General features: G+C 31.9%; 1 protein-coding gene across 11 annotated transcripts in view; it reads left to right on the top strand.

The window, feature by feature from the left end:
• LOC130892796 (extended synaptotagmin-2-like) overlaps window positions 1–25322 on the top strand; it is a 122145-nt gene that overhangs the window by 95099 nt on the left and 1724 nt on the right. For 4 of the 11 annotated variants that reach the window (XM_057798420.1, XM_057798425.1, XM_057798428.1 and 1 more), the window contains 5 exons: window positions 7998–8309; window positions 12075–12141; window positions 12202–12328; window positions 14369–14458; window positions 16272–16554. In XM_057798420.1, coding sequence (XP_057654403.1) covers window positions 7998–8309; window positions 12075–12141; window positions 12202–12328; window positions 14369–14458; window positions 16272–16554 — 879 coding nt within the window. Of the gene's footprint in view, window positions 1–7997; window positions 8310–12074; window positions 12142–12201; window positions 12329–14368; window positions 14459–16271; window positions 16555–16679; window positions 17256–25322 lie in introns of those variants that run through there. The other 7 variants (XM_057798421.1, XM_057798426.1, XR_009059103.1 and 4 more) reach the window with 6 other exon arrangements.

Genomic DNA, 25322 nt, shown 5'->3' with positions numbered 1-25322 from the left:
CACTCTATCGAAATAGTCATTTTTGTCCATTATAACAACCTTGCTTCATTTATTTTTAGGCACCTAGTTATAATGTGTCCAGATGGTTATTAAAGGAGTCTGAAAATCTACCCATCAAATCGGAGAGTTTTTCAGTGAAGAATTTCTCAGAATTTATCAATAAAGTGAAGCATTTATCAATAAAGTGAAAAATACAGAAATTGTGAATGGGGAAATTTTGAACTCCTTTCTCCTAATTTAGGAGCTGATGTAATAGAAGAATGTTTACAATTGTTGAAAATATGTATGGAGAAAAACTATTTCCAGATCAACAACGAAATTTGCAAAGACGAACGAACTGCAATGGGCAATTGCCTATTACCGTTTATGGCTGAACGCAAATCAGTCAGTACTTTCTCAAGGTATGGTACAGGTATGTGGATGATATTTTCGATATATTCAATACGAAAAAGACAACCGTAGTTGAATTCATATCCACAGTCCACAAAAGGTACATCCCGGCTGATTTCTTTTATTGTATCAAGTGGCAGGAAGTATATCGGACAGATTAAGAGATCCGCTAATTTCCGATTTGAAGAGCACATAGGTCATTTAAAATATTGTCGATGACGCTGTCAGTCATAATAATGAAATAAATATTAATTATGTAAAATTGATAAAAAATATATCAATAATAAATTGTTGGATGCATTTGAAAGCATTGAAAGAATATTTGAGATAACAAATACTTTCTTATTTTCTGGCCACGGGTCTTTGTCTTCGTCACAGAATAATTTTCTTTTGGTAGTTTCCGGTACAGATTTTCTTGTGCGGTCTTCGTTTACAAGAGTGGAGATATTCGATAGAAATATCTTCGTAAACAGTTTTTTCAGAATGTAACATTCGCTGACTTTGGCTTGAGGGAAGGATTTCTTGTGTCTGTGTGTAGGCTATAGCTTCTGGTATGTGTACCCTAAGTCCACTCTTTAAAGTTGTGCTCTTAATTTCATCAACTACTAGTTTGTTCTCCTTAACCGACGAGGAATCCGATTTGTCTGGATTTTCATAATGGGCACCATTACTTAAATCGTAGTGAATTTCTTCTTTACTGTCTTTTTTCTTAAAGTCAATTTTTTCCGTGCTTGTTTCATGTTCCTTACTTTTTGTTTTAGCTATTTTCTTCTTACCTATTTGGCTCTTCATTTGCTTGTTCTCTTTAGCAGCTATATTCTTCGATCTCCGTTCAAGCCGTTGTTGCCTTTTTTCTTCCTTTAATTTGTCTTGTTGTATTTTTTCCTCAATTTTCTTTCTTTCAGCATTTTGACGATCGGAAGAAGTAAGCACAAATGATAACTTTTCAGTTTGCTTTTTACCTTTTCTTTTTGGTGTTTCGGGCCAGAAAAAGAATTTCTCAATTGACGTGTTTTTTTTTGTTAGACACAATGCCTTTGTTACAATCTTCTAATAACATCTTTGGAGATGAATTGTTGGCAAACTGAATAAGCGGCTCACAATTCGAAGTCGATGGAACATCACATAGGATGTTGTCTTCTGTTACAACAGGAATATCTTGAATATCGTAAATTATTTCATCGCTGTTTGTAGACTGTATGTGTATGTGTATTAAATTGTCTGTAGAAGGTTTGTTTTTAAATTCCTTGAAAACGTTGTAGAGCAATTTGGAATCTCCCGTAACATTTTCGCTGCTATCTATGTTTTTTAGTTCCGATATCTTTGCGGCTCCCACTATTTTCACAAAATCATCATATGATAACAACGTTTTTTCGATATCGGTTTCACTCGAATCCTCAACTGATCTAGTAGACTTTCCTAGACATTTTGAATAGTCTATGCCTTCCGGATCCCATGGATATAATCCACAGGCCTTAAACCCATTGACGATGGACTCTTTTTTTAAGTTTACAAATTGTCATATCCACAGCAAACTTTTCTTTGGTAACTACTGAATTTGGGTTTTCTCTTCTAAAATTTAAGACCGCCTGAATTCAGTTGATTTTCAATGGTTTAAATGCCGCAACATCAACTGGCTGCATAATTCTAGTTGTGTTTGGGTATAGGGCAACGAGAATTATTTTAAGTCTTGAACATAACTCACTGGTTTGAATAGTTAAGTGAGTTTTATGTCCATCGACAAATAAAATAACAGGAAATTTGGTGTTTTGGCTAACAAGGTATTTGTAGAAGATGTTTCCTATGTACTCGAAAAAGTTCTCATTTTTCATCCAACCCGTATCGCTGCATCCAATACCCCAACATTTTGGAACTGAGCTTCTGCCGTTCTTTCACTTAATTCTGGGTGTCGTTTTAAAAATAACCTATACCAGCCCCTCCCAGGTCTATTTTGCACAAATGGATTGGCTCGAGTATTTTCATCTAAAAAGCCTTTTACTCAATCTTGGACATCAGCGGCCCTCGCTGGAAAACCTTTTTTTTGGCACGTAAAAATCCATTATTTAAGACTTCTTTCTTCGTCCAGAGAGAGGATCGGATTTGGTCCATGGGTAGTCTTTTCTTGAAATTTGTCGCTTTTTATAAATTGCAGGGTATCTCTTGGAACTTTAAATTGCTCCGCAGCCTTTCTCTGACTCATCCCATTTTCAATAGCTTGAATGGCAAGCTGAATATGTTGTTCTATGTAGATTTTGTGATATATTTTATCTTTCTCAGGTTTCGGCATTTTAATCTGAAATTGCATATTTTAGTGGGTGTTACAGTTATTGGCCATGCGATGTACTAGTGATTGGCAGACGGCCAGCAACTGAAAAATAACCGTTAAATAAGCAAACAAGCACAAAAAATACATTTTTTTAATGGTCAGAAGCTTAAAAATCTTTATTTTGGATAAATTAATGTATTTTAACATTGTTATAGTGATTGGCTAGGTAGGCTAATCACTGTTTATATGCATGAAATATTGTTACAGTTGTTGGCCACCAAAAATTGCCGCCAAAAACTATAACCTCACTTATAAAATCTTTAAAAATACTAATAATTAACCTTTTTTATCGTCCCTAAACAGAAATAAGTTAAATCCTACTACAAAATTGACAACTTACCTGAAGATCCTCTTAAGGAAACACTAGAGCTTACGCCTCACATCCAAGGACTCTTAAATAATTTATCACTTCTCTACTCCGAAACTAAGAACGATCTAGCAAATAATTACAAAAGTAAGTCCTGACATTGTCTGTCAAGAAACAAACTCTAAAATGGATAAACTACCTACTCTAAAAAACTATGAGGGATACCATACCATCTCCGTTCCAACTGTGCAAGAGCTAGCGGAGGTATATCAATTTTTGTTTCAGACGAATTAATATCCTCCACATTCCTTATCACCACTGATCTTGAAGCTATAGCTGTTACCACCTGGTGCCCATATAAACTCACTATCGACCATCGACAATACCCCCTGTGTCTTTATTGACAACATCCTCTTTTCCGTTGTGGATGACTGTAAAATTTTAGGCCTAATATTCGACTCCCGACTTACTTGTAAACAGCATATCATGGAAATCCAAGGCAAATGCTACAAACATTATCAAAATCCTCTCACATTACCATTGGGGAGCTGACGAAAGTTTTCTTCTCAAAATATATAGAACCCTAATTCGCTCAAAATTAGATTATGGTTGTCACATATGTATCTCTGCCTCCAAATCTGACCTTGACCTTTTAAACTCGGTACATAATACAGCTTTACGTATTAGTCTAGGTGCTTTTCGATCTAGCCCTATAGAAAGCATTAATTATGAAGCTAATGAGCCTCCACTTTGGATCCGACGTCAGCAACTACTTCTCCCTTATGCCGCCTCTGTATTATGTAACCTCGTAAGACCTGTGTACCCAATATTCATAACCACCACTAGAAATTTATACAAACAATCAATCATTCCACCAATAAAGCCCGTTCCATTTATCTTATCCCAGCTTCTCGATAGTACAGACCTCTCACAAACAATTTCCTCTATTAAAAATATATTTACCGAACACCCTATTGTCTAATCTATACATGACTCCCACCAAACTCTCACATCACAAATACAGTTACTACCATCTGGTTACCTTCCTACATTGGAATCGTAGGTAACGAATTAGCAGATCAACAAGCAAAAAGTGTCTTAACTCATACCATCACCGACAATATAACTATCCATAAGGATTTAATATCAAACCAGAATTACGTGGTAGCAAAACCTGAACACTACCTTACACTCTATACTCTATACATCACACTCAACCAAGTAACTTCACAGGCTTCACCAGACGAGACTTAGTCATTGTAAGAAGGACAAGATCGGACATTCAAGACTCAACCATGGTTATCTAATTTCTTCTACCGCCAGACCCATTTGCACCAGCTGTAGTTCCAATTTGACGATAAAACACATATTGACTGAATGCCATAAATATGCCCCCCATACCCAAGACCGCAGATCCAGTTCAAGACCAATTACAAAGACATCCTGAATGACAAGGAGTTAATCTCTTTCAATTTCTAAGGGATATGAATTTTTACCATAAAATATAGAACAATTATATATTGATAATGTGTTAATGTGTGTATGTATTAATATAATTGTAATTGCACGTATGTAAGTGGCCTTAGTAGCCGAGCACGTTAAATATGAATGAAAAAAAAACTTTTAGTACGGTCAGTTATTCACGTTACGTCAATTAAATCATTGCCTCTTTTTACGAAAATACTGTCAACAACTTTCATTTCTATTGATAGAATAAGATATTTATTATGTGGAAAATATGTGTTTCATAAATCGTAGGTTGAGTCACGTGATGGAAAACCTCCACCGTTTCTACTATAGAGAAACAAAAGTAAACTTCAATTTTATCTACTCAAACCCTAGATTTTTACACTAGTAACAAGAGCACGGAAACATTTGAATTTGTAATAACTAAATGCGGGTTGTCATTGCGCGAAATGAGTCTCTCGTTCGTATTCACGCCGAAACTAGTTTCGCGAATATGTTTCAAAGTGAGTCAACAACAGTCGGTTTTCGATCGCGCATCAAACAGCTTCGCCTTTCGTGTTGACGCCAGCGTATACATTCACCATGTGTGTCGCGCTAAAAATGGATCAGGCTGCACTCGTCCGCACAAACTAACGGCTCACGCTATCTTCGCCTAGAATCCGAAATGTTTCGTCCAGTCCCCCGAAGACATTCTCGCGAAACAGTTCGCGTAGTGACACCCCCGCCTTAAAAAAAGGATCTGGAAGTTAAACATTGCGAAAAATGGAAATCCGATGGAAGGAGGCCTAAACTAAAAAATCAAACAATAGAAAGACAAAAAATAAATTCAGTGACCATCATCGATCTAGTGAGTGGCTTAACACTTGAAGACGGTACCGAGAAAAGAACGTTCCGCTTTATGATATACAAGTTTAAGACTTTTTTGATAGTTCGTTTGTGGTTGGGCCAAAATATTTATATTTATAATCACAATAAGCCAAATCAAGTTCAATTTTTGACATACACATTCAGAAACTTTAGTTAGTCACTAGACATCACGAATTGTGTATTAACAGGTGAATAGGGAAATAAATGAATAATGACAACTACGTTAAATGCTTTTTAATAATTAAAGAAAGGACGACACTTTTAGCTGGTAGAACCAATATTTCCTCTGATGCAATACCGATCTATATCTTCGCATTTTGGGTTTGACAGATTTACAAATCTCCACAAGAATAGTTATTCTTGTATGTGGAGAGTACGAGTTGGTTTGTTTTCATATCTTTGTATTACTGAGTGTTGGCTTGCGTTTTTGAAAATTATGCAGGCTTCGATGACTCCAATTACGACACTTCTGTTTATCAAAAACATTAGAAAAACCTCTTTTCTTGATCTTTTGGGTTTTTTTTTCACATTGCTACTGATTTTGACGAGTTAGAAGAGTGCTACCATAACTTCATTCCGTATTAAGGGGATATTTTTTACCAAATTAAACACATATATTGAAACCTCTTGACAATAAATACTTGTTTTCTAACGTTCTTTCCAACCTATCCATCAATTTTTTTAACAACCACTTTTTTATTTGCAATCTGTGAAATTTACAATGAGCAAATTGTTTAGATCAATATATAATTCTTGTAGTATAAAAGTACCCAGTGGCAATTTCTTTTCACTAAAAAAAAAATGTTTGAGGAATAACTACTAATTTTTGAGAGAAAAGAGATATTTTTTCTTTAACTGACATAATTTGAAGGTCACATGCAATAACGCTGTTGGGTACATACCATGGAGCATTTACAATCTGACTGAAATATTTCTAGAATCGCTATATTTGAGAGATGCAGTGTCTAGCTAAATATCATGACTCCAGATGGGTTTTAGTTTGACTTTGTATATTAGCAACTACTTGTTGATTGTCAATTGAGATCTTCGATCTATTAACCAGTACAGTATGCTGAGTTTTCGACCGAATTGCTATCTCTTGGTTAGTATGTGTGTGGCCTAGGTTAGTCGTCGGTCCAGATGAATAAATCAAATTTGGTCGATGATAGGTATTAGTCTGTCGGCTTTTAAAATCGGTTCTATTTTCTCAAACAGTAATTTCTCTAGAAGTTTTGATTTAACGCGTAATAGGCTAATTGGTCTGTAAGATGTGTCAAGATGTTTTTTTGGCTTAGGGATTATTATAATTTTGGCTACCTTCCACAAAATTGAGAAATAACCTGTTCTTAATACTGCATTGTAGACTTGTGCTAGAAACTTCAACCCCTTATTTGATAGTTCTTTCAGGATTTTGGCACTAATTAGGTCATATCTGGGATATTTTTTGCTTCAGATTTAGATTCAACTGCTATATTGGTTTCATGACCTGGTTTACGGTAAATGTTTCTATGGAAGGTTCTAATTGATATAGAGATTCCAGAAAATCTTTGACTTCGACCTCAACGTTAAAGTTGTTCTCTATGAGGTTGACCTTGAAGATTTGTTCTAATTGTTTTCAAACATATTGGCTTTATATTGGCTGCTTTTTGCCTATAGATCTTCAGGAGTGCGGATAGGAAAATTTGTTAGTTTCGGTATGTAGTTTTTTCTTCGCTTTCCATAAATCATAATCAGTTGCTTCTATTGCGGTTAAGTTCCTAAGATAATTCTGTATTTCATCATTTTTATTATTGTAAGGTAGGGTTTTCAGTTCTAAAGTTGCTTGATTCAAATAAGTCTTTTTAGCGGAATCGTGTCCGCTAAATTTTCCTTATTTTCCGTTTGTCCATAATTTTTTGTTTAATCCTCAGAAGAGTTTTGGGTATGGTAATTTTATCCTTAATTGAGATTGAGCTGTAAGTTGCTCTCTGAATTGTTTTATAAGATGTTCAACCATATTATCAATGTTTTCTTCAGTTTTTAGAGAAACTTGGAAATCCAGAAAGCTTTCCAAATACCCTTTAGACTCCGAAATCTACTTTTTTTTTCATAGCTTTTGGTAGCTTGGAGTTATTAGTCTAGAGCCCCATTGTGTATGTTTGGCTTTGTAAATTAAAATTATTTTGAATTCTTGAAGACTATACCACCAATTTCTCGCTTCAAAAGTTTTAAATTTTCACAGCAGAAGTAGCAAAAAAGAAGCCTTTCTACAGAATTCCTTTCTCGCAAATTAAAAGTGAAAGGAAAGTAATAAATAAATGGAAAAATACATTATTTATTCGTGTAGTGGAAAGTTGGAACGGTACCACCTATACTTTTAATCATTTCTATTATATAATTCGATTTTAACAAACGAGTATCGAAAATTATAGTGAAAGTAGTAGTAGAAAACGTCTTTCTTATGTATAGTCTCCCAACGTGACTGAAATAATGATGGTCCTGTTACCATCCCGGTTCATCAAGGTGATTTTTTTCTGCTTTACCTAACAAGAAAGGAATTTTATGCGCTAAATTGCCAGTTTCTAAATTACAAGGTGTTATCTACATTCAGTTATTTTATTAGTTTCGTTGTTATAAAAATGAATTATTTCTTTATTGCAGCAAGTTAGAACGTCCACTAAACCAGATCCATATGTTCAACTGCAATTAGGTAGACAAATTAAAACATCAAATTGTGTGATGAGAACAGTGAATCCCGTTTGGGAGGAAGGATTTATATTCATGGTTGCAAATCCTGATTCAGATTATCTGAATTTAAAAATATTTGACGCTAAAACTGAAGCAGAACTTACTGAAGTTAGTTACAATGTTAGCGGTCTTTGTGATAAAGAAAATTTAGAAATTGAAAAAGAATCACTCCGGTTGGAGTTTGGCCGTACCGACTGTAAATTAATTTGGTCTCTGCATTTGAAGGTAATAACATAATCTCTGTATTTGTGAACATTGACGTTTGTTATTGCAAAGCCGTGGCAGTTTAGAAATTGATTGAGTAAGTTGTTTAAAATGAACATTTAAAAAAAGCACCTTTGTGCCAAAATGGGAATCACCCGTGACGTTGAATGATTTTTTTGTGATTATAAAAAAAAAAGTAAAATCTCTTTATTAAAAAACTCAATTTAATTTTGATCTGTATGTCTTTCGTATTTCGTTATTGGTTTAAAAAAATCAGAGAAGAATCATTTTGAAATTATGTCATTACACATATGGAAAAGGGATATTGAAAAAGTAAGAACTGAAATTACATTCATTTTTTTTATAAAACTTATAATTGTAGGGTATGGCATTTCATACACTAAACAACACAATGTTTATCGGATTTTTAGTTATGAACTTGTGTGAGAAGTGTACTATCACATTTTTAAAGTTTTGGTACTTCACTCACGCGGTTATAAGGCGTTCTAACGTATGTAGTCGCATCCAGTTAATGCATGAAATCGTGCTATATGTTCACAAAAGACATCTCCTAGCTCTTCGTATAAGTCTTGATTAACTTGATGATCTTTTGATTATGAGAAGTATTAGGAAAAATACTTGTTTATTGTGATATTTTCTAAATCCTGAAAAATTTAACCGTTTCAATAGAGAAGTGATGACACAGTAGTGGTATCTCACGAGGTGAACAGCGACGGCAGGATGTGATATATAGCTCTGAAGTAACTTATATTGTAACCCATAGTCAGCAACCGGTTTAAAGCCGACTAAAGATTTATTGTAATATTAGCTGTTAATTCAATATCATTTGAATGGTACACAATTTTTGTATCAGCTTTTTTATGACACTGGAGTGTATATTTATCATTGATTGAACATGAATCGTTATCATTTATAACCTCATATTGACAGCATTGAACGAACTTTTTTATTACGAATAAAGTGGTATCATATAATTTTGTTACCAGTACATGACTAAAAAGGTTACCGCCAATAATTCTAACCAAATCAATGGTCGTGTTTGATCTGGTTTAAGACTCACGAACATATAATGAACAAAAGAAACACCTCGATAGATCCTTCGTACTATTTTATAAAGGGCAAATAATACCGATCAAAAATTATTCATGCAGCGAATTTCTGTATATAAATGTTTTCACTTTGCTTTTGAACATATTTTTGTAAAAATTTAAACAAAGCCCAAGCATATACTCCATTCGAGAAGAGTGTAGAGTAATAAATCAATCCCTCTCCTCGACACCATAGCTGTAGTCACATTTAAGAACAATTTATTATTTTATGTTATTAAACCTTAGCAAATGAATTCAACATTTATTTTGTAAAAAATTTATTGCATCAAGTTCAAATTTCCAACTATGTTTACATATCGGCCAAAACAATTCCTTTGGGGTATTTTAAGAAAGGAATGATGTTGACAGGTAAATATTTCATGCCCTTTATACCTATACCAGACAGGTTAATTTGAAAACGATTTGTAAAATGTTTTCTGGTAAAAATGATAATTGAGTACATTTTGCAAGAGAATAAAAGATTAAACTATGAGGCATACTTAAATGGTTATAGAAAAGTTTCAGTTTAAGAAAAAATCCTATAAAAGAAAATTCCCAATACACATCTGCATTTCTAGCGCAGTGTTTGTTACAGAAACGTTTACAAAACTTTAGTGAATATTCAATATGTCGACCTTTGAAAACTATACCCCAATACATAAAGTGAAGACGCATGCACTCTCTGTTAACGAGAAAGCCATGGCTTTAAATGTATATGGTGCATTAAAATATCAGTACCCTTCAGTGAGTGTGGATGATCTAACAAGTATGTGTTCGAAGATGACAGGTCTAAGAAAATCAATGGTGTACAAACTTCTTAATGGAAGGAAAACAAGTGGATGTTTATGTGGTCCAAAGTCTTGGTCAGGAAGGCCAAAGGTTTACATCGATGAAGATTACAAATATGAAATCCGCGGGAAAGTCCACTCATTTTACTTTATAAAGAAAATTCCTACCATTGATAAAATTAGAAAAGCTTGATTCCTAACAATAATTCTAGATACAACACAAGACTTCCTGTAGTTTTTTTATACATATCGATTACAGAAAATGATGATAACAGGCCTAAAGGATTAAAAATATGTGAGTTCTTTTTGCGGTTTACAGCAGTACCCGATTGCAAAGCTGAAGAATTCAAAACTGAAATTTTCAATACGATTAGACAATATGGAATTAATTTGACTAAATATAGAGGACAGGGTTAGGATTGAGCAAATGTTATTTTGGGTGTTTATGAAGGATTACAAACCCTAATAAAAGATGCTCCGAATGCCGATTATGTTCATTGTACTGCGTATGCATTCAATTTTGTTTTAAACGTTGCTGCGAAAAAAATGGACGTGAAGAATGTAAAAATATAATTAACATTTCAGAGAGTTATGATTTTTTAGTGCTTCTCACATTTTTTTCTTCATTGTTTGGACACATTAATCCTGTTTATAGAGCTCTACAGCATGAGAATAATGACTCACAGAAAACTATTATTTTATAAAGTAATCTTTTGAATAGACTGTTCGGAATAAAAAATCAAAATTCATTCAATAGATATATCAAGTTCTCAAACTACACAAAGATTTAAGAGCGTTTGCGACTTGAGTAGTATGTTCGAAATATGTCAACCGAAGAAACTCCTGTCTTCCTCAAACAAAGAGATATTAAACGCTTCTGAAAAACTGTCTGCTAAATACAGTCAAGTCGTCTTAGTTAATCTTTATGACCAATTGAAAACTCTAAAAACTTGGTTAAAATCTGAAATTAAAAAAAAATCATTCATTTAGGAACTCATTGAACCATTGCTGGTAACATTTTCCCAGTTTTCTCGAGGTAATGACAGCATACTTTTTATTCTTGAAGCTTCCAGTAACAATCGCAACTGCTGAAATTTCCTAAGAATTTCAATGGGACAGGAACGCCAGTCAGACCTGTCACTATTTTCCATAGAGGTAGAAACTTTGAAAAAACTAATGTTGTCATCTGCTATAAATTATTTAATAAATCAGTTTGCCGACAAAAAGGCAAGGAGTGTATATTTAATTTGTTTTGTTTGAAAAAATTTTGAAAAAAGTTACATATAGACAATTAAGATGAATAAATATTTCTTTCAATTTAATATAATTTTTTTTTGAGAAATCTTTACCCTTCCTTAGGGCCCCAAACAAATTATTATACGGGGTCCTGCAAAAGCACTCTATGCTTCTGATCAAAACACTTTTGTTAAAAGCATCCGAGCTGCTTTTGTTACTGTTATTTGGTCTACCATTTTTTATCAAAATCTTACTTCAATCGCGCGATGTCTACTCCAGCACTAGCCATTAGTAGATTACCTGTCAACCACATTCTGTGTTTCTTAATAATGATTGAAAGGCTGTTATTTCGTTGTGATGTAGTTTGAATTGGTATAGATCAATAGATTATGGAAAAAATTGATATTTTTTTAATAATGAGAACTTTACATCATAACAGCTAATTTAGAGACTGGGATTATATTGATACTGTTATTTATAGAGATAATCTTCATAGTATACTTTCACTAAGACTAAAGTGTTTCTAATTATTCCTTTTTCATTGTTTAGTATATACTATCAGCATAGATTTTTTTCTTTATTCGAAAAAATTTAAACAATGATTTAATTATCTTATAAATCAAGTGTTGATGAACTATAATATTTTTATGCAGATTTTTCATAACAACAATTTTCAAGAATATTTAGAAAAGCGACCTTCCTCGAGAAACTCGATGTCCAGTAAGTACATATTATATAAATTATATTATATAATAACTTTAATTGATCGTTATATTGTAGGTATACATACAATTGAAAGGGATTTGACGGATTCAGAATCAATATCTAGTGACAGCACTAAATATTCCAGTCACAGCCGCAGACATACAAAATATTCTCTTAAATCAAACAATTCTTTTTGCTCAAGGTATTATTTAAAAAAATTTCTAGTTTCAAAAATTGTGTAGTGTTGGGCTCGTCACTATTCTTATAGCTTAAGCCCGATCCAGACTTCACAAGGCTACACGAAGTAGTGCGAGAGTTTTGACGGTGCGCTTGTTACTTTTCCTAGCTGTCGCTCCGCTCTGTTTTTATTTTACGAACGATTGATGCTTGGGATCAGATAAGTAGAGAATAAAATCTAAAATTATCTCGCTTCGGTGTCATTCCATTTGTTGTCGGTTTTTCGGGTGCAAGTCAAAGGAGGTAAGGTGAAGAGGCGAGACAATCAAGCACATTTTTAGTCTTACTCACCTTTCTATTTACTTCAAGTAGCGATGTTATGTTTTTATCATAACGGAGTGAAGTAACAATTTATGCATCACTTTTATGGAATGAAATCAAATGGAACCATTCATTTGGAATCCAAAAATTCCTCATAACAAAAATAAAAATAAAGTGAATGACGCGTGGGATCGGATAAGTAACTCAATAAATAAAGGTAGGTATATCGTCTTATTGTGATGTTCTGTTGCCATCTACCACCTTCTCCGTTTTGATTTTTTTAGTTAGGTAATATAAACGTAAGACATTATAATATTGGTAGGTACGTGAAGTACCTAACGCAGTCATGTCTATTTTGTAGTTGACGTAGCGGACATCTGAATAAATCGAGATTGTGGATGGCAAGTTTTTTATTGGAGAAAAATGGATGGATTTCATTGTCTTTTAGAGAATTCATGATTAAGTCTAAAATAAGAGTGTTTGAGGTTATTTAATCTTGTAATTGTAAATTCGGAGTTTGAAAATGCTCTAAAACCCTCTAACAATGCTGAAGAAATTATTGTCATTTGAAAACTCATTATCTTTCGATTCTTCAAGGAAATTTTTGGATTGACCTTAGCATGTCAGAGTAAAATGCCACGTTCACGGTTGTATTTGATTCAATCAAAATGATACTCTCGCAATTCCAAAATAGTGTTCCCATCACTTGTTTTGTTTTTTAAAAAGAAGAAATTGTGTGGGAAAATCGTTACGAAGCTCTTGACTCCAGAATAGAAAACAAGATGGAGAATTGGTTGAAAGCAGAGGAAAGAGGAGTCTTTCTCAACCGAGTCATCACTGGAGACGAGGTCCGGTTTCACTAATTCGATGTGGAGCTCAAATCTCTAAGCAAGGAATGGTAGGCTAGCAGGAGAACCGTGAACAAAAAATTCGCGTAAATCGAGGTCCAATTGAAGACAATATTGATTGTGTTCTTCGATTTTAATGGCATTGTTCACAAGCAATTTGTTCCTTCCGGTCAAAGAGGGAACGGAATGGATCTTTCAACATGACAATGCGCCCGCTCATACGTTTCTCTCGAATTTTTGTTCCGAATCGCAATCACCGTAACAGACCCACCTTATTCACTTGATTTAGCTCCGGGTGACTTCTTATTCCTGAAATAATTCTTCTGGGAGACGTGGCATAACAACTAAAGACTTTCAGCAATGTTATCAACAGTGCCAACGGCGTTGGCAGAAGTACATCTTGTATCAGGGAGAGTACTGACTAATTGTAAAAATAAAGTTATTATTCGTATTTTGAAAAAAAAAACAAAGTATTACTTAATAATAACTTGTATTGTGCCACAACTTGTATTTCGACTGCACATATTTTATTTGTACAATTCGATTGTGTTACCAAGAAGGAATATTTGTGACATTACTATCAACTTCTTAAATAAATTTATCGACTTCTTGTGTTATCGGAAGACTTGTCACTATTCTTAATACGATAGGTAGAATAGTGGAATAACGCTTTCAATCTATTACGTTAAATATGCGTTCACCCTCAATTTCGATAGTTCTTCGTACGGTCCTGTAAGTACTATCAAAACCATGTCTATTTGCAAAAAATCTTGTCAACCATCAACCAAGGTTTTATTTTCATCAAAAATCGTTATCGAGGCTCAACAAGGTGTATCACATTACATTTGAAAATTAATTACAATAAACGATATTTATGAATACTATTTTTCTTCTAGAACATCTCAAGAAAGCTATGGTGATATAAATTTAACAATGAGGTATAGTTTACAAAGACAAAGGCTGATTGTTGTTGTGCATAGAGTTTGGTAAGATATAAAAATAGTACATTATATTACTAGGAGTACTATATTATCATCAAGCATAAACATATTTCATGAAATATGTAGCAAAAAGGTTTTGTTCATATTCTTAATATTTATCAATATATTTGAAAAAATAAATCATATAATTGGCGTGAATTTTTGGAATAAAAATATCGATACTGGAATTAGCTATTTCTATTAATTCTGGAGGCGTACATTCACATTCCTAAGAAATTTACCAATAAAATATTCAAAATTGAAATAGGTGTCAGGTTCCTACCCTCTCAATAATTTATGTTTATGAATGGAAGAGTAATCAAGTCAATCAAATCAAATGAAGAATGAAGAAGTATTCGCAATCCACTTCTTTTGTTGGACAGTTAAAATATTTTTTCAAGTTATACCTCAATTTTTTCGTATTGTTGTATATCTGGTGTACACCTATATTACCAACTTAATTTGTTCTATACTTCTAATACCAAGTTTTATTGGTATTCTTTGAATTTCAATTCTCTGAATCTTTTTTTAACCACTTGGTTGTACACAATTTTTCTAAAAGTCTCGACTTATATGATTCCTATGAGAGCTGTATTCTTTGTGTTCCGTCCAAAGATGGAAATTCAAAAAATATGAAATGAATTACACTGCAGGAAATTGTAGAGTAACGATGGTTAGATCTCAACCATATAATTACGATCTAAACCAGTTTGAATTGGTATGGGCACGGATAAAGAAGAATCTTTTTTTAACCACTTGGTTGTGGACAATTTTTCTAAAAGTCTCGACTAATAATTAGCATTATCCATAAATATGATAGAGTTCTGAAGAAGAACTATCATTTGTTCGAACCATTTATTAAAAAGATCAGTCACCGGAATGACTATTCAGAAGTCAATAAATCACATTTAATTTAAAGATCGTTTTAACTGCCGATTTTATAGACTTAGGTAATTTTTCTCGTTAGTACAATATCTCTTTTTCTATTAAAATCGAATATTTTTTCTAGCGAAAACCTATTTCCTTTAAAAGTTTGCATATTTCAACTCAGTTCAGCGTAATCCTTATCATCTAGAACGGTGACATAAATGTTTTCTATTGTCGGAAATTCTTGTTTAAAGAAGAACGCTTATACTTCGAAGTATTTAATTCAAATGATTTTCTATTTGAAATTTTGGTTTCCCTATAGCTTTACGATCGGTTTGAAACTCACCACATTTCTGTTCTTTAATACTTCTGTAAATCGTAACTAACTCCACTGTGTCATCAACACTATCACATAATTGTTTGAGTGTACATGATTGAAAACAATTGTATATTAAAATTTTTCCATTAACCGTTAAAGAACCGATACGAGTTTTGGAAGTTTACGCGGACCTTCCAAATTTTTCATAATCACACTACAATTCACAATAGACTGCGCACTAAACCTTGCAAGTTGCAACCAAAGTAAACCATTGAGAATACACAACTTGGACCTCTTTACTTATCGAAAAACCTAGGTTCTAAGATCTTATGATAGGGTTACGTAATCTTTAATACACGGGGATTTTGATCACTCCAAACCTTTTTTTTATTGTTTTTTATACCTTATGGTTATAAAAGACAGATAAAATTCCAAAACTTATATTAGCTCAAGCACATTTATGAAAATTTTAGAAAATTTTTATATTATTCTGTAGTAATTTTTAAAATAACCGTAAGTTGTAGATCAATAATATTCTCTCATATAAAAATAGACTCAATTAATCAAACAATCATGATTTTTTTTAATGTAAATCCTTTTGTTGTGTATATAATGAATATCGAATTTTTTTAGTAATTTATATTTCGAAGATCCTACCGAAGATAAGGATATATATGTGAAGATTTATTTATTACCAGAAAGATGCAAGGCGAATAAAAGGAAAACGAAAGTAAAATGTCATATTTCATTAAAAAAAATTCTGTCTCATTTTCTATTTCAGGTGATAAAAAATTGTAGAGAACCTGCTTTCGATAAACGTTTTGAATTTTTAGTTGCTCAAGATGATCTGAATGATAAATATTTAGAAGTGTCTGTAATCGAGGAAAAAGTTATTAAAAACGAGATTTTGGGACAAGTAAGTTCCAATAAATTTTTTTTCCAAATTTATCATTATACACCTATTCAAAATATTAATTATAAAGTCTATACAAGTAAAGTACGGCTAATTGGACGATATCAATTTCTTTTTTATTTCTATAGAGACGTTCATAACCAGAGGTGGAAAGACTTGAAAACATTAAGATGATGAATAGGGAGAGTTTTTTTACAGCATTGCTTTTAATAAGTGTAATGCTACTCGATCAGAGCAGTTTGTGTAAAGTATAACAATCATAAACCTCCGGAAACCTATCAATGATGCTAAGCATGAAAATCAATAGTATACGGCCATAGCCATAGACAAATGAAGCAACCCGTCAGCTGATCGCATTTACTCATCGGTCTATCAGGATAGAAAGAATCATAACATATAACCACGACCCGATTAACTCGATCAGTTTCCGAACAACAATGACCGTGATCTGGGTTAGTTTCCGAACATTTAGATCCTGATCGAGTAAACTCTATATATGTAATACTTCTATATGGACAGTTCCTATAAGTGGAAGGTGTTCCGACTAAGTGGAACGAATAGTATATCGTTCTCTCTCTCTCCTCCGGGCGCTTCAGTTAGTTCTGAGCATGTTTTGGGCGCATGAAGCATGCGCAGTATAGATAAAGTGTCTCGAACGAGAGAGAAAATGAATATTGTCGACATCGTAGAGCAGGGACGTTTTTCCCATACCACCTGTCCATATATAGGTATTACATATATTGTTAACCCGATCACAGTGTAGTGTTAGTTTGAATACATTTGGAAGATGTAAGTTAGATTGAAAACTTCTAAGCAGTCTACAGATAACTCAACGCCGATACATTAAGTACCATATTTATATTACATCCCAGGGTCCAGTTATTTGGATGTATTGTATCTATCTATTTTTTTAGCGGCTGTCTGTGGAAATTGCAATTTATTTTCCTGAGCGGTTGGCGCCATTGTTTGTGTTATTGAGTTATCTGTTATCTTGACTTATACTTTATGTATCTCATTTCGCTTTGATTTCAAATTCATTTTGTCAAGTAATCAAAAACTCTGTAAAACCACATCAATTGTCAATTGAATTGTAGAAAATGAAACATTATTTGATAAAAAATTATTGAATAAATTCGATTTGCCGAAACTAGAGAATTTTATACAAAACCAACACAATCCACATTTCTTGTTTTCTATTCCTATACACTCTTGGCATCTTAACATGAGGCTTTTGTCTGTTATTAGAATATACGTATAATGTAAATGTTCATAGGAACTAATTAATAGAAAAACATCTTTTTCTATTCTACCAATTAAACATACAGTCTTCTCTCTCAACTGAAATTGAATTATTAGGAAGTTACACGTTACTTTATGAACACATTACATAAAAACATTTGGTCGAATCTTCCCGACATATTTTTGTGTTCATCTTTCACACATGCAGGTTCAAGTTTTTTAAAACAAAATTATTATTCAAACTTCTTGTGTTTTATACTTATAAATTCATATTTCTTTTGCTTTTTCAATTTTTATCTAATGCCGGGCCTTTTCATTTCCATGCAAATTCTACCGTCTCAAGGTTTTTTTCGAACGTGAGTTGAAGCGTGTAACTCTTTGTGTATGTCCAAATTCTTTCTGTAAGGTTAAGTTTATAATATATACTCCTTTTGACGAAGCCACTTTTGCATGCGATGGTAATGGTTCTGTCAACTCATAATTTTCCAACTATTTGTTTACCCATGTGCCATCTAAATAGTAAATATTTCGATATTATTCGTGAAATTCTGCCGTTTTAAGGAATTGATTATTCCTCGTCTTTCTATCAATGCCGATTTCCTGTCATGCTGTTGTCTTCGTAAATATGGGATACCTGAGCTATACCACATATTTTTGTCATATATAAATAACAGAAAATGGCACTCCCGTCATCGTTTCTCAATACATTAGTGCTTGTGTGTATAGAAATGTGTTTCGCAAACATTCTTAAATTTTATTAATGTATGTTTGGTCGAAAGCCCTAATTATTTACCACTACATTTCATTGTATTTTCATCCTCATTGCTTGCACTGAGTAGTATTAGTTTTGGTTAACTATTATAATTATGCCATTAACTATTATTTACCTTCTCCTTTTTCTCAACGACCAAATGAAAATAAAATTATTGTCCTGTACTTCTTCAATATTTCCGCAAAAACAACTACGTCACCGATAATGTATTTCACTGTATTTCATTTCAAGAAAAATACATTGGTCATACATTTCATTCCACTTTTTTCATGAGCTCTTTACATTTTCCCAACTTTTGTGCATTTGCCGCGTCAATAGCTTGTAAGTAAGTCACGTTCCAAGATCGGCAAAAGGTCTATTGAAGTACAAATGAAGATGAATTGTAGCTATGATAGTTATTAAGTGATAGAGGTTATCTTCTAATCAGTTGCAACATAAACAATACAACTTTTCTATCTATTCTCTTAGTGTAGCGCAGCTTTCAAGAATATACAAGGGTTGCTATTTAAGTTTTGAGATATGAACACCGATATGAATATGTCAGATATGACATTACCATTCTGAAGTTTGACGTTTTTAATGGAGACGTTCACCATTAAACCGCGAACATTATTGTGCTATTGTGTTTCGTTGGTTTTCCGAAATCAATCGTTGTCGCACTTTTTTGTGAAGGCTGGGCTGTTGTGCCAAAAAACATCGATGATGTGCATAAACTGAGATTGCAAGATCGTCATGTGACGTACTATGGAATTAATGCATACTTGGGCATTTGTTACACTCGCATAGACTCAATATTGTATGAACATTTGGCTACATAATTTGATAATTTCTAAAATAAAGCTCGTGTTTGAATGAATGATTGCGCAAATGAAGGTGTGTTGTTGGATCTCAATATCGATTTGTGAGGTTTTCTATGGAAATACTACATAAATTATTCAACATGTCTGCCCTGAGGGTACTAAATTTACATTATCCAGGAACTGGATCGTGATACGTCCAGGATTTTTTTGTATTCATTTTTAGTGAAATATTGATAGTTTTAAACGTATGAAATTTATATAAACAATTCGGCGTAACAATAAGCACCTAAATTTTATTGATACATTAATTATGACTATTAATTGCAAAACATTAGAACATACAATAATTTTATATGGAATAATTTCAGCCATCGATCTCCATTATTTAAAGAGAAACGCGGAAAAACTTTCATATCATAATGATACGATGATCGTTTTCATAATAAGTACAAATTCATATTTTTGTCAAAGCCACTTACATAGACATCCAAAGCCGTCGCGAAGGTTAACAAATCGTTTCCAAAGTGAGGAAAATAGATACTTCCAGTATCATTTATATGTTATACTTTCGATTTAATGAATCAAACGGAAAATGATATTTTCAAATGAATGCAGAAGAGATAATATTTCAAACATCTGCAAGATTAGAGGATCTATTCAACCTTGATTTTGTCTCTTTTAAAACACCGCAATCATTTTCAACCAGAATCACCAACCTTCCGTAAATATATATATATATATATATATATATATATATATATATATATATATATATATATATATATATATATTTCTTATATATTAATGCATCTAAATGTTCTTGATTTTAGGTCTCTTCTGTTTCAAAATTAGTTTTTTTTATAGCATTTAAAAGAAAGATAAATTTTGACGTTTCGACTTTTTGATCTATAGATTACATTCATCATGAATATCAAAATAAGGATAAAATCAACTTTATTCCAATAGGAAAAATTAATTTTCCTTGGTTCCCACATCTCAAATGTATAGCGTTAATCAATTAAATTTATTAGAATTTACAAAATAAAGCTATAAATTTTACTTAAATTATTTAGATATTTTTTATCATTTATAGCTTTTTCGTTCTTATGAATGTGAACTTTTCTAAAAATTTTTCGTGTATTAGATTCCGTTTCAAGAATTTTTGAATCTTTATAATTGAATTTATGTTTATTTGATATCTCATGGTTCCTTAATGCAGTTCTATTCTTCATTCTTTTAAAAACTATCAAAAAACACTAATTTTAAAACAGAGACCTAAAATCAAGAACATTTAGATGCATTAATATATCAAAAGGTATAAGAAATAGGTATATCAAAAGGTCTAAGAAATAAGAAATAAACGATGGAAACGATTTGTTAACCTTCGCGACGACTTTGGATGTCTATGTAGTTGGCTTTGACAAAAATATGAATTTGTACTTATTATGAAAACGCTCATCGTATCATTATGATATGAAAGTTTTTCCGCGTTTCTCATTAAATAATGGAGATCGATGGCTGAAATTATTCCATATAAAATTATTGTATGTGTTAATGTTTTGCAATTAATAGTCATAATTAATGTATTAATAAAATTTAGGTGCTTATTGTTACGCCGAATTGTTTATATAAATTTCATACGTTTAAAACTATCAATATTTCACTAAAAATGAATACAAAAAAATCCTGGACGTATCACGATCCAGTTCCTGGATAATGTAAATTTAGTACCCTCAGGGCAGACATGTTGAATAATTTATGTAGTATTTCCATAGAAAACCTCACAAATCGATATTGGAGATCCAACAACACACCTCCATTTGCGCAATCATTCATTCAAACACGAGCTTTATTTTAGAAATTATTAAATTATGCAGCCAAATTTTCAGGCAATATTGAGTCTATGCGAATGTAACTAATGCCCAAGTATGCCTTAATCCCATAGTACGTCACATGACGATCTTGCAATCTCAGTTTATGCACAGCATCGATGTTTTTTGGCACAACAGCCCAACCTTCACAAAAAAGTGCGACCACGATTACGGGTTAATCCAATCATGATCTGGATGTTTGGAAACATTGCTGTTCCGAAACTGATCGAGTAAATCGAGTCGTAGTCACATCCTTTGTTACCTGATAGACAAGTGAGAAAGTGCGATCGGCTGACAGGATGTTTCATTCGTCTGTTGTTTTTTGAAATTTGGAAATTAGTTATTCCCTTTAAACGACTGTCTACTATTAAGTTATTCTCATAATTGATAGATTACTGAGATCTGTGGTTTTTATACTTTTTGACATTTCATCAAAAAAAATAACTTATTAGTATCAAACTTTACTGTATCTTTAATCTATTATACAACTAGCAGAATATGGAAGAATTAACGAAAACATTTTTTTGAAGATCATATTTTAAATTTCCACCGACTAACTCAATTTTTTCTCTTTTATATCATATGATATATCCAGAAATTTGCATTAAAATGTGCGAGATTCACTCCTGAGGTGCATGAAAATTTATTGCAAAGATAGGAAGCACTGCTCCCCCTTACTTAACTTGCACTTGTTTCCTGGACTCGGAAAATATATTAACTGATTTATTGAAAAACAAAGAACAACAAAACAATATCAAACCTTAAAATATAACTGAAACCAAAGAATTCATAAATAAAAATAGAAATCTAAAAATTTTTAAAGCAGATAAATCTATTAAAACTGTTATCATGAAATCAGAAGATTATAATAATAAAATGATGAAACTATTCAACGATAAGATAACTTACAAAAAACTTAAACAAGACACTACGATTTCTTATCAAAAACAAAATAATAATCGAATTCGATCTTGCGAAGAACAACTTTTTATTTCGCCATCAGACGCAAAAAAATTGAAAATTCACAATGCCCTAAAATATATGGTTTACCAAAACTCCACAAACCTGACATCTCTCTTCGACCAATTGTTTCAAGTATTCAACTGCTTTCACTCCATTATATAATTATTTGGAAAAAAAATTATATCAAAACAAATACTATATCAAAAACACATGGGATTTCAAAGAAAAAATTTAAAGTATAAAAATTCCTAATGAATATGTATTTATTTCGTTAGATGTGGTTTCTTTATATATAAACATTCCAATTATCATCGTGAAAAGTATATTAATGAGAAAATGGGACAAGATTAAAAATATACAGAAAAACCTCAAATTGGATTTATAAAAGCTATAGAACTCACACTTACAACATATTTCAAATATGAAAATGAAATATACAAACAAATTGATGGTTGTGCTATGGGGGCTTCCATTTCAAGTGTTATAGCACCATTGGTAATGGAAGATTTTGAGGAAACTGTCCTAAGCAAACTTGGTAGTAGATGATTGCATTATTGCTGTACCAAAGAATCAAATTGAAAACATAAATAAAAAATTCAATTCTTATCATAAAAAACTTCAATTTACAATCGAGGTTGAGAAAAATAATAGAATCAATTTTCTTGATGTTACATTTTATAAAATTAACAATGACATTAGAAGAGAATGGTATACGAAACCAACTTGGTCCTCAAGATATTTAAACTTCAATTCGTGTCATCCTATGTCACAAAAAAGATCAGTGATAATAAGTATGGCTTATAGATCTATCCAACTATCAGATCCTGAAGAAATGATAAACAACATATTCAAGAAAAGGATAAACAGATACTATAGAAAAGAAACATCAAAACATAAAACCTTACCTTACCTACCTAATGTACCTATGTACCTAATGTACCGAGTGTCCCAATAAGGATGGCTCTCGGCCATATAAACGGTTCCCGAGATATGGCCGAGAGCCATTCTTATTGGGACTTTCCCAACAATTATAGAATTATTTACAGAAATATGATATTAGTATAAGATATAAAGGATATATATTATCCTAATATTTCATTAAATTGAAATCTAAAACACCAAAAAAAAAAGAAGTGATATTATATATAAAGTGCCTTGTACTAAATGTGACGCTGTCTACATAGTGCAAACATCTCAGTATTTCGAAAATAGACTAAGAGGTCATCAATATGATAAAAAAATAGAACTGTATTAACGAACTATGAGATATTAAAAAAACATAAATTCAATTATAAAGATTCAAAAATTTTTGAATTGGAATCTAATACACGAAAAAGGGAACTTTTAGAAATGGTTTACATTCATAAGAATGAAAATAAATGATAAAAAAGATCGGAATAATTTAATTTAATTTAATAAAGAATAATTTATAGCTCTATTTTGTAAATTCTTATGAAACTATTAATAATTCAATTGATTACTGCTATATATTTGAGAAGTAGGGACCAAAGAAAAATTGATTTTTCTTATTAGAACAAAGTTCTAAGTTGATTTTATGATAAGCAAATTGTCAGTGTCAATATCATATTTTGATAAAGACTTAAAGAAAAGTCAAAACGTCAAAATTTATTTTTCTTTTAAAAATTATCAAAAAAAAACTAATTTTAAAACAAAAGAGACCTAAAATCAAGAACATTTAGATGCATTTATATATATACATATATATATATATATATATATATATATATATATATATATATATATATATATATATATATATATATATAAATTTTTGGTTTTAGGTCTCTTCTGTTTAAAAATTGGTATTTTATTTTAATTTTTGGAACAAATATAAAAATTGATGTTCCGAATTTTATTTAAGTCCTTATCAATGATATTGACACTGGCAATTTGCGTATTTATATTAATCAATAGATCACCCACATCAAAATCAAGAACATTTAGAAGCGTAAACATATCAAAAGATCTAAAATATAAGAAATTAGAGAAATTCATATATAGAAGAATATTATCATCGAAAGAAATATCCACATCTATGAAATTTTGAATTTATAAGACAATTTTGATACCCACCCTGACATAAGTCTATGAAACCTTGATAATGAAGAAATAAAAATAAACAGAAATTGGAAATCTAGGAGGGAAAAATACTAAGAAGAATTTTTAGAGGAAAGAAGACATAGTTAGGATGGAAGAGAAGATTAAACCATGAAATTTACACAATTTTCAATTAGTCACTAATCAGCGCGTTTATATAGTCAAGAGGGTTACAATGACTAGGTCACTTAGAACGAATGGACGAAGACGTACGAATACGTACATATTGTATTTCTTTTTAAATAAATGCATAACTCAACCCTTACTTCCGCTTGGACACTCATTTGATTTGTGACCCTTTTCCCCGCAATTGAAGCACATAGTCGTTTCATGTTTTGTCTCACTAAAATTCTTATAATATCTTCTGTAATCTTTCCTTTCCACTTTATATAACTTCAATTTTTCTTTAAATTCAACAAAGTTCTTAGCTCCATATAAAATCATTTTATTTGCTGGATAATACATTGAATTATCACCTCTGGTTCTATATTTGCCGTACTTCCGATTTCACGCATAACCAAAACTTTTACTTTAGATCTGGACATAAATAATTTGTGCACTAGTGCACTGCTTACTTTGACTTCGAGTCTGAAATAAGTTTTCGTTTTAAAACCGTCCAAGACTTAATTCCTTCTTCGGACTGAATAAAAAGTTAAGCTACTCCTCTAAGCGATTTTTTAGCAAAAAGTTTGAAGTTCGTTCCATCTAGTTATCTCAGCAATTTTCTTAAAATCAGTTATCCGCTTCCGAATGGGGTAATCACTTCTTCCATCGACAATTCGATTACTGTCTTCGATATCTCTAACGTTAATGCAAAAAAAATCCCTATTTGATTTTAATTTTGAGCCTGAACGCCGACCTGAATCACTGATTTATAGATCATTTTCCCCTTCAGACTCCGTGCATTCATCTATATTTTCTCCTTCAGTATCACATCTTACACTAGCATCAGCATCATTCAGTTTTAAGTCGTTTAAAAAAAAACTCGTTTTACCAAACATTCAGTCC

Source organism: Diorhabda carinulata, chromosome 4 (assembly GCF_026250575.1).
Source record: "Diorhabda carinulata isolate Delta chromosome 4, icDioCari1.1, whole genome shotgun sequence".
NCBI classification, from domain to species: domain Eukaryota; kingdom Metazoa; phylum Arthropoda; class Insecta; order Coleoptera; family Chrysomelidae; genus Diorhabda; species Diorhabda carinulata.
Note: the sequence above shows the minus strand (reverse complement) of the source record. Positions and strands in the feature narration are given on the sequence as shown.